Source organism: Sinocyclocheilus rhinocerous, unplaced genomic scaffold, assembly GCF_001515625.1.
Source record: "Sinocyclocheilus rhinocerous isolate Xijiao unplaced genomic scaffold, SAMN03320098_v1.1 scaffold938, whole genome shotgun sequence".
In the NCBI taxonomy this organism is placed as follows: domain Eukaryota; kingdom Metazoa; phylum Chordata; class Actinopteri; order Cypriniformes; family Cyprinidae; genus Sinocyclocheilus; species Sinocyclocheilus rhinocerous.
Genome location: NW_015665007.1, coordinates 1,046,603 through 1,056,903, shown reverse-complemented (window position 1 = coordinate 1,056,903; position 10,301 = coordinate 1,046,603). Strand labels below are relative to the sequence as shown.

Below are 10,301 nucleotides of genomic sequence, written 5' to 3'. Positions count from 1 at the left end.
AAGCGTTTCTTCACCCTAACTGAAATTATGCATTTTAAATTTGAATATAATTAGAATTTTGATAATATTTAAGTAAAAAATTCGAATTTAGTTTTTCAGCTATTTTGACAGCCCTAATATGTATATATAGAAGTATTTATATAATATTTATGTATGTTATTTATTATTATTAGATTTATGCACTGACATTGCCCTTGTAACCAATTATTCGATCTAAATATTTGTATCTTTATTCCATCTATATATTTAAAATAAATTTTTGTAAAATAAATATTTTAAAATATATATTTATATAAATATTTTTATGTATTTATTATTTTGTTGTTTATATTATATTTGTACATTTGCTTTTTAAACTAATTTTCTATGGGTTTCTTCTATCTTAATTTCTGTTGTATACGTTTTTATCAAATCAAACAAAGAAATTCTCAGTGTTCAAATCTTGGACCAGCTTGCCTCTTTTGTTCATTGTCCCTGAGATTTGCATAAACCCACATGTTCTTCTGCTCTAAGGCACTGTGACTTTTATTATTATTCCCATGGTAGTTAGTTGTGTGTCAAAATAATAAATCATAATTGTTTAGTCTGGCCTAGGTTACATAGCTGACTGCAAGATCGCAGTTTGATTCCAGTATTTCTTCTCAAGATCAACTCAAACAATGCTTTCACAGAAATGCTGCTTTCTCATTCAGACTAACAAAGTTTCTAAATGAGGTGGAGTGTAGTGTATTTCATCCTTTTTTTTTTAACGTCATTTATTGCTGTAGGAATGTGATCTTTGGATCTGATTAAGCCTTTAGTCAAACTTTCGATAACAGTAACAGATAGAAGTGTTAAAAAGAAGCATTGAGATTTATAGGGCTGCTGAGAGGAGAATTTTTTGGGTGCCGAATTTTTTGCTTCTGGAAATCTTTGATTTCACAGTCTTGTTGCTTTTGGCTGCGATATCGAACATTAGCGTGAGTTTTCTGTGTCAAGTCACAACTGTCTGTTCTCAATTAATTCTAAATAAAGATAAAACCATGACATGAAGAAATACAGAGGATGAGGCAATCTGAAGAATGGGTAATATCAAGCCCGCATGAGTGTTACCTGACACTGCGGCTCTTCTGGGGCTTTTCTTCTCCAACCCCAACAGTGAAGGGTCTGCAAAAAGATTTATATGCTTCTCCTTGCTTTTTGAACCCAATTTTCTATGAGACTCTTGCCATCACGTGACATAAGGCAGTCCATACTTCTTTTTTATGTAGCATTCAGCACATTTGACGCTTTTTACAATGGGGGTTATTTCAGGTGAGGGTTTTTAGATGTAGCCGACGGCCATGTGTCATAACCCTCTCTGTGGTAGCCTCGAAATGACTGATGCAATTTTCAGCATGCCATCCCATTGAGTCTCAGAGAGCTTGAGCTTCACAAAAGAAGAGACATCCAACCCTGTGAGAGTCTGGCTGTGCGTTGATGAAAAGGGGGGGAGGGGGTATGCCAAAGGTTAAATGATTGCAGGACTTTCTCCTTTAATTTGCCTTGAAATCACAGCGCCATGTAAGTGAAGCTCTCCTCTCCACCCGGGATGAAATATTGCTTTAGATATTGCCCTCGTAACGTCTCGGGTGGCATGATTTAGGTTGTGTAATCCAACCGCTGTCTTAGAGCGATTAACTGCAAGAGCTCTATTCAGCTTTTTCAATGTGTTACCAGAATCAGAGACATTTTTTACAAAAATCCCATGCCCAGATGCTTGTTTCAATAAGAAACAGTCCTTCATGACCTCAAAAGTTAGTTCCTACACAGGTGTTTGACTAGAGGTTTGTATGGTTCTGATTTACTTCTTCAGCATTTATCAAACTGGAGCTTCTTGTTTCATTTTGTTCTGGTTTTTGTCCTGATTTCTCCTTTGCAGTGCAGTGAACTTGACTTTGAGTTTGGCTCCGAGTGCCTACACTTGGCCCTGCAGTACTGTGGCGTGAATGCAAAGCTCATAGAAGGACCACCGACTTTGTGGAAAGTAAGGAACAAAAGGTTTGACTTATTGTTGTCATGCGTATAGGATTTATGCCATACATAGTGGGTCCAGAAGTCTGAGAGCACATTGAAAACATCTCAGTTAATATTTTTTAAACCTGGAAAAACATTTGAGATTTGAAATGAGGTTCTAGATGTCTAGATCTAGAATTTCTAGGTGACAAATTCTAAGTCCACATTAATCCAGATAAATTTGGAAATGCACCTTTTTCTCTACAATATATTACGGTGTTTTTGTCCAAGATAAACCAGCTTTCAGATATTGTTTCAGATATATTCACATAAATGTTTATGTGTCTTAAATTTGACTAAGCAAAATGTGAGAAATTCATGTCAGTTTTTTTTTTTTTTTTTACTTGTAATACTGATAATCTGCTGTAAAGGAAAGGTTTGTATTGAATCAGGAAAATGTACAACAGAAGTATATTTACTAGTGGTCTCAGACTTTTGGGCCCCACTGTATGTGTATGTATATTGCAACAAACAGTAAATCACTCCTAACTGTGTACAACCACTAAAACTAATATTCAGTCATATATGGCACATTTCCTTTGAGCACAAGCTGTCATTTTTGCACTGTCCTTTAATGTGATGTTTTATAGCCCTTGTTTTCCTTTTGTAGGTAACATACAAGCGAGATCTAGCAGCTGCGGAGGCTATTATTAAAGGTATTGTGTTTAAGTTGTGCAGTAAAGAAATAAATATTTCGCAGGCCGCTGATTTGAGTCATTGCTGGGAATACAGTATTGCCATTCACTGTTGTTATTGCAGACTTGATGTTGTTTGATTATACATTTTATCTGGGCAAGTCAAAATAGACAGTTTTCCACAGTCAGATCATTGGGCAAAACCAAACTGTTAGTAACGTGTATGTAAATATACAAAGAGAGATTGTGAACCACAAAGGCTAACTGCCATTTCAAAATGTCTACATGTTGTCTTTTTATATACAAACAATCTTTTTAAGAGAAATTATAAAAATGACTTATTATGACCTGTAAGGTATGAGTTGACCCAGCAAAGGGCCAGTTCTCTGGTTTGGAAAGAAATCGAAGAATTGGTCAAAACCTTCCATTTTACCATAAATGTGTGGTGGTTCAGTTGTATGTGCGCGTGATTTTAGTAAAGTTTCCATGCACTCATTTACCTTGTTCCTTGAGGAATTTACGCATGAAAGATCACACAGGATTTTTATTTTATTTTATTTTTTATTTTATTTTATATATTTTTTAATTTTTAATTTTACACGCTCTTAAGAGTTGCTTCTCCAAAACTGGTTTACAAACAGGGTTAAATTGCAGTGACTTAGGTTAAATGTACTAATAACTAAGGTTAAATATTGTCATTTTCACTTCAGAGACCCTTTCGATGTCAGCATGTATCATAGCAGGAGCTGAAGCAGAAGCCACTGAGTTGGCTAAAACGCTTCAGAAAAATCTGAACATGGTATGTTAAAGATGACATCACTCATCTTACAGTTTAGTTAAAATAGCCTTTGCTTAGGAATATGTTGCTGTCTGTCTCCATCTCAACTCCCTTTACCCCAATTTCTTACTCACCCCCTCCAACAACCAAGCTTTCACCTGTCCTGCAACTGTATGAGGACTAACAGATGGTGAGAACGATAACTTAGCCGTACCAATGGATGTACTTGCTGACATGGATAAGGTGTCTTGTACAAGTGTGACCACCTTCCCATTTATTCCACACTGATTTTTGGAGCCGATCCAGCTCGAATCATGTCTTCACGTTGTAGCTCTTGCTGTAGGAGATCCATCTTCCAGTGCACTGACAAAAAGGAAATATGACGTGTTTTATTTAGACTCCATGCAATGGAAGCCCATCCTCCTTTGTAGCTGTTCCAAGTTCTTCCAAGTTCTGTCCTTCTCTTGATAATGTTGCAAACATGAGAGCACCCAGCGTACCGTACGGCTGATTGGTTCCAGACGTTGCCGCTCCCCCAGGTGCCGGCTGGGGTCAGTTCTCCCGAGCCGACTCGAGGGAGATGAAAGAATGAGGAATCAAATTTGTCCCAGTGCCATTTGTAAATCTAATCCCCATTACAGTGTCTCCATTACAGCGAAGGGAAACTCAAAGTTGGGACCATTCCAGGCATGCAGGTGGTACGATTGGCTCTGGGTACGTTTTTTGGTTATAAAGGACAACAGAGAGTGATAAGATGATCCTTTTAGCGAGATGTAATAATTACACCCATGTATGCTGCAGATAAGAACTGGAATGGGTTGCCGTCTACTTTCATCAAAGGCTCAAGTTCACTAGGGGCAAACACTTTTTGCTTGGAAATGGAGGATTAGAGTCCAAACCCATGCGCCATAAGGTGCGGATCTCAAACGTGGCATTTCGTGTATGACTGAGAGCGATATTCACATTCCTCAGCTGTGGGATTTCAAGATAATTTAGTACCGAGAGCATGTAGGTAGTGTATATATAATTTTAAACTACATAAGTAAATCTCACACGAAAAAAAACCCACTTTAGTTCCATCGGAGACTATAAAATTCCATTGACTACATGTAATCCTGGCATTTCAGTGATACTGCATAACTCTTGACTGTAATGTATTCCTACGTCAACCTCGGATTAAGCCACAACATGAGCCGACATGATTCCCAACACGTAACTGCGGTTACAATTGAACTCCTTGCCCAGTAAAAACACATTTCTGTTTTTGAATAGTTTACAAATCCCTAAGAATGATCAGAAAGATCGTTTGTTTGTAAATCTGTGGAAATTAATGCATTACCAGAATTTTTGTGTGACCCGTAACGTCTAATCAGGACCAAGTGTGTGGCTTGTTTTTTGGTTTTGGTCATTTTGAAGCACTTATTCTTGCTTCGCCACCATTCAAAAATTCCTGTGAACTGCATCTCTTGTAGGCTCAACAGCCCAACCTGGTTCAGATGTCAAAATGATCTTGTAAATCCGCAGCTCGGAGCGAGCTGGTTTTCGTCTAAAGCCGTGGTTGGTTATCTTTCAAGAGTGAATAAGTCCTTGCATGTGTTTCCAATAACCATTTCATATTTCCAGTTTTCTCGTCAAGGTCGAGTCCGTGCCAAACACTTCTGTTTATTTCATCTCTGTACAAGATATTCGACAAGGCCAGGGACAGGATATGATTTGATATGAGGGCTATAATATAATTTCATATGCAGAGCATCTGTGGTTGTGTTGCTTTTCATGAAAAGGGATGAATCATTAGATCTTAATAAATACAATTTGTCTGCCGTGATGTGAGGTTGCTTGTTTTATTGAATTTGGGCTCTTTTCTCAGATGGAGACAGACGTCATTCCATGTGCAAAGGAGAGTAATGCGGAGTACCTGTCCAAAATGCGAAACTTCATTCACTTATCTGTATGTCAACGATACATGCATACACAAGTAATTCCATGTTGAAGCCAGCATAAATCAGATTTGACTTTTTAATGCATGTTCCTGGTCTTATTGTGAATGACTCGCCTGTCATTTTATTTAAAAGAAAAAACAAGTTGTCTTTGTAATATTTAATCAAAATTTAATAACTTGATCTCACTCTGAAACACCTTTACTTTTTTGCTGACATTAATGAGTCAGTCTAGTCTATTGGATAGTGTTAACTAATAGCCAAATGGCTTTTTTGCAAAAACAAAATTTCATCTGGATTCATTCTGGTTTTCACACTACCGTTCAAAAGTTTGGGGTCTTTTGAAAGAAGTGTCTTATACTCACCAAGGCTATGTTTATTTGACCAAAAATACAGTACAAACAGTAATATTGTGAAATATTATTCTAATTTAAAAAAGCGGTTTTATAATATATTTTAAAATGTAATTTTATTCCTGTAATGGCAAAGCTGAATTTTCAGCAACCATTACTCCAATCTTCAGTGTCACATGATCCTTCAGAAATCGTTCTGATATGCTGATTTTTTTGTTTGTTGTAAAAATGTAACGTTAAAATATTTCTAATAAATCCCCATAAGAGGTTCTATTTAGTCTGGATAAGTCTTTTAATACTTGTTCTCAGTAGGATATACAGCCATAATTTAGAAAATTTTGCCCCCTCATTAGTTTGGTGTGACATTAATGTCTTTTTTTTAGATGACTGGATCAAACTTTTTGGGGGTCCTGGAAATGGTGAAACATTTTGAGGACACTGACCACGCTCGTTTATACCCAGTAGTTATTGTATGGGTAAGTTTCCACACATCGTAATATTTTCAGTGTTTAGTTTAAAAGATTTTATATATGTGTTCCTTGAAGTTACTTTAACCTTAGGTTGTTTCTATAGTGCCAAACATAGCATTCAGTGTGAACACACAGAAATGTTTGAGAAAATTTGATTGTGAAAGGAGAGAGTCTAACCTAAACTCATTTTGTTTCCATCATTGTGACATAGAAACACATGATATGCATCAGATCACAGAAGTGCTAAAACTTACTGATAGTATTTGTGGCATAATGTCGATTGTAAATGTTGAAGAAAATTATTGGGAAATAACCCAATGTTTTAATAAATTGACAATTCTTAATGCAGATGTAGCTGGGAATAATATTACACTAAAATATGATCTTGTCCAGTCCAAACACTTGAGGGCAAATTTCTAATGAGTAAAATCAATAAGAGCAACTTTTTTTTCAAGTACATTTGCTTGTTTGCGGTGTTGGCAGTTGGAAAAACCCTTGATGTTTGGTTTCCTGGTTCTTGTCCAGCATTTGTACCTCAAAACATCTTAGTCTTAATCTCTGGGAATGTCATCGCTCTCACCTTGATGCATTTCTTAAATGTGTTTCGAAAGCATAAAATCTGCTCCTGCAGTTTTGATGTCTGAATCCAGAGATCCACACCCTAGTGTGGGAATCCAGCCTTCCCAGAATCCATATGTGCTTCCTTTAACATTCCCTCCGAAGGGCTGTTAGATAACCTCTACTCTCCATCATTATGTTTTCACTCGTTGTTTGGATTAACCAGATGCTTTGTTCTTATCACCACCACAGATGTCATGATAACACTGTGTGGCTGTGAGAGCGTGTGATTGCGAGTAAAACCTCAAGCAGTGCTTCAAGATTATTTTATAAAGAGCTGTTCAGAGGTTTGCTTGACTTTCTTTACGTTTACATTACATTTGGATCCACTTAAGACTCTTTTACATTTCCTGTCGGTCTTTCAGTTACCTTTTTTGTACTTTGATACTTTGTTATGAAACTACGAAAAAAACTATTAGAGTCAGAGTAAACAGCATTTCCCCCATTTATACTGATGTATGACCTCTGTTAGAAATATGTTTTTCTTCAAGCAGTTTGCAAAATGAGCACAGCCTGTTTTATTTGGTACGGATGCATACAAGCCACGTCTTCCTGAAATGGTGATGTAAGTGAACGGAAAAAGAAATTGCATTAATTTAATGGATCGGTGAATGCTGGGTCAGTTGCAATGGAAACATTTTGCTAAGAGCTAGTTCTTAACGTTTTGCATAAGAGCTCAACCTGTCCAAACACACAGAGAACGCTGAGTGTTTGTTAAAAAGAGTACTTAAAAATTAATAGGCCTGTCCCACAGCTATATAGTGTATTCAACTGTATATTCTAAGTGTTTTTTAAGAATAGGGAATGTTTAATTGAAATAAGTGCAGGTTATTATGATATTATCAATTCTTATGTGGATGGATGGAGTCACTGCTGATGATTGGATAAGTATTTTAGTGTTTATTAATTCCTGTTGATCAGGAATTTGCCATTTTTATTTTGGCAGTGTTTTTTTATATAATTATTTAAGTTTAGTTTTTAAGTTGCAGGTAAACAAAATACTGTATTTCATCTTTTTATTAAGTATTTGATTTATTTTTTAAATTATTTATTTCAGTTTATATTTTAAGTTATTATTTCAATAATTTAACAACGCGTTCACATTTCTCTGTCAGTTAATGGATACATGAGATGCAGGTAAACAAAAACAAAAAGCATCTTTTTTTTTAGTTATTTTATTTTATTTTTTATTATTTGTTTAAGTTTAGATTTAAAGTTAATATTTTAATAATTAAACCGCACATTGGCATGTTCACATTTCTCTATTGTCAGTTACTGGTAAAATGAGATGCCAGTAAACATAAAATATTGAATCTACGTTTTATAGATTTATTTAATTTTACTTTTGTCATCATTATGCTTTTCATAAACTTATGAACTCCGTGCTGTTCCCTCAGTTTGTGAAACCCTGCTATAGATAAGTGGAGATGTTTTTTTTTTAAATTTTATTTATTATTTTGTTGACAGGTACAGCTGAACATGACAAAGCAGTCCGTCGACAGCCAAAAGACAGACGAGTTAACAGCCTTCAGGAGTCTGGCCTCTGAAGTCATACAGGGAAATGTTCTGCTCTATGGAATTCAGATTGAACACACCAAGGTAATTTTCTCAGTGAGATATCATTATATGTGTTAAAGAGATAGTTCACCTCAAGCTTTGTTTACAAGCTTTATCTGAGCCTGATCTGGCCTGGATAAAAGGTCTAGGAAAATCCAAGAGGAACCTTATCTCATTGCTTGGTCAGGAGGTCTAAAACATGTGTCCTACTGAGAATTAATTAAAAATCTTCACTATATATATTAGTCATTGTGGTTCTGGGGGGAAAAATCATGGAGAGTGATGTGTGAATTTGCCCTGTCTGGCTGCGGCCCCCATTAAAAATGCTCAGACAGCAGAGGGAAGTGACTGTAATATGTTTGTCGTGATTAAATGCTTATTTTTGTGAGATAGTGGAAGTGCAGATAAAGACCATGCATAGATCACGCTCATAGGTCCCGTAATAATGAGGATCATTCCTCCCAGATGCGCTTATTCATGCTTCACAAAATAGCTGCCAAGACTCGCTTTGTGAATTCTGACCCGTCCAACTACCTTCATGCAGAATGTGATATAAGGTTTTTTCAATTAGAGGTCATGCCTCCTAATTTGGTATTTTATCCAGATCGTTTTTGAGATGCAGTGCAACCGTCGGTGAAACCGTCAGACGTTTTCTGCTTTTTGGATGAGCCAGCGGTTAAATATATAGACTTTCCATTGCCTAATACTATACCAAATTTATTCCACTGGCATCATTCATGGAGTCAAAATCAGGTTTTGATGATCACCATTGGGAAACTTTAAAAGGCTTAAATCACAAGCAATTTAGTTTTCCTTGATCTTTTAAGATGAAGAGCTTGATTCATTATGAAAAATACAGTAAATACTGATTTTGGTCATACGTTTGATCTGAATTTCACCTAAGGTAAAGCACTGTTGCTCATTTCACATGTAAAGTTATGTTTCTTAAAGGCATAAATAGTTAAAATAAATAGTTAAATTCTAAAGGTTAAAGAGAGTGTGCTTTTTGCTCACATTGTAAATGGACTGCAGGGAGGAATACAAATATTATATTCAAATAAATGCACGATATGACTGTTAAAATAGATAATATAAATAGGTTTCATAATAAAAATTGCCCGACGATTTGTAAAATGGATTTTAAAATCGATGCTTGTAGAAAATATTGTATTAAAAAACTGTACTTTGACATGTATACCATCAGAAATGGTAATTTCTTTTGTCTGCACTAAAGATGGTGTAGTTAAGGGTAGTTCACGATGACTTGTGGGCGATTTTGTCGCTGTAGTCTTGCAGGATTGTTTGATTAGAATCTTTGGGCTTGTTTTTCCTTGCCAGATGTTTGTAGATGTGGAGCACTTAACTTGTGGAGGGTTTGTTGTTTTGAGAACACTGGCATTTGATAAGGATTGGTAAACATCTTCTCATAAATACACATTCAGTCTTCATTAAAAAAAAAATTGTTTTTTTATTAAGAACTTTTTTTGCTTTGTCTTAAATCTGCTTCAAGAACTTAACATACCTGTGTTCCATTTGTTCAGTGACAGATGACTTTTTAGGACAGGATTTGACTTCAGTCTTTCAACACATTTCAGTGAAGCTTGAGACCGAACCTCCCATGTTATGGACCTCCAGGTTGTTTAAGTATTTCTCACTAATCGCCCTCCACGTAGATAGTGAAGAGATGTTTGCGTGATTCATTGTGTGTAAACAATGACAGGCCTTTTTAAACAAATAATTTCAGTCTTTTCACAGTATGTTTGTAATATGCAAAGTTTTCCTTATTAAGTCCAGACTGAGGCAAGCATGACGCTAACAGCCACACAGCAGCTTTGTACTGTAAATGTTATGAAGTAATGACATGAATAAACTAGATGGATGGATGGATGGATGGATGGATGGATGGGTGGGTGGATGGA

General features: G+C 35.9%; 1 protein-coding gene across 2 annotated transcripts in view; it reads left to right on the top strand.

Annotated features, from left to right (window-relative positions):
• LOC107730867 (isoprenoid synthase domain-containing protein-like) overlaps positions 1 to 10,301 on the top strand; it is a 43,138-nt gene that overhangs the window by 12,161 nt on the left and 20,676 nt on the right. Inside the window, exons 4-10 of one of the 2 annotated variants that reach the window (XM_016541826.1) lie at positions 1,901 to 2,005; positions 2,645 to 2,690; positions 3,380 to 3,468; positions 5,315 to 5,395; positions 6,121 to 6,213; positions 8,293 to 8,424; positions 9,924 to 9,993. In XM_016541826.1, coding sequence (XP_016397312.1) covers positions 1,901 to 2,005; positions 2,645 to 2,690; positions 3,380 to 3,468; positions 5,315 to 5,395; positions 6,121 to 6,213; positions 8,293 to 8,424; positions 9,924 to 9,926 — 549 coding nt within the window. In that variant the 3' untranslated portion in view covers positions 9,927 to 9,993. Of the gene's footprint in view, positions 1 to 1,900; positions 2,006 to 2,644; positions 2,691 to 3,379; positions 3,469 to 5,314; positions 5,396 to 6,120; positions 6,214 to 8,292; positions 8,425 to 9,923; positions 9,994 to 10,301 lie in introns of those variants that run through there. The other variant, XM_016541825.1, reaches the window with a different exon arrangement.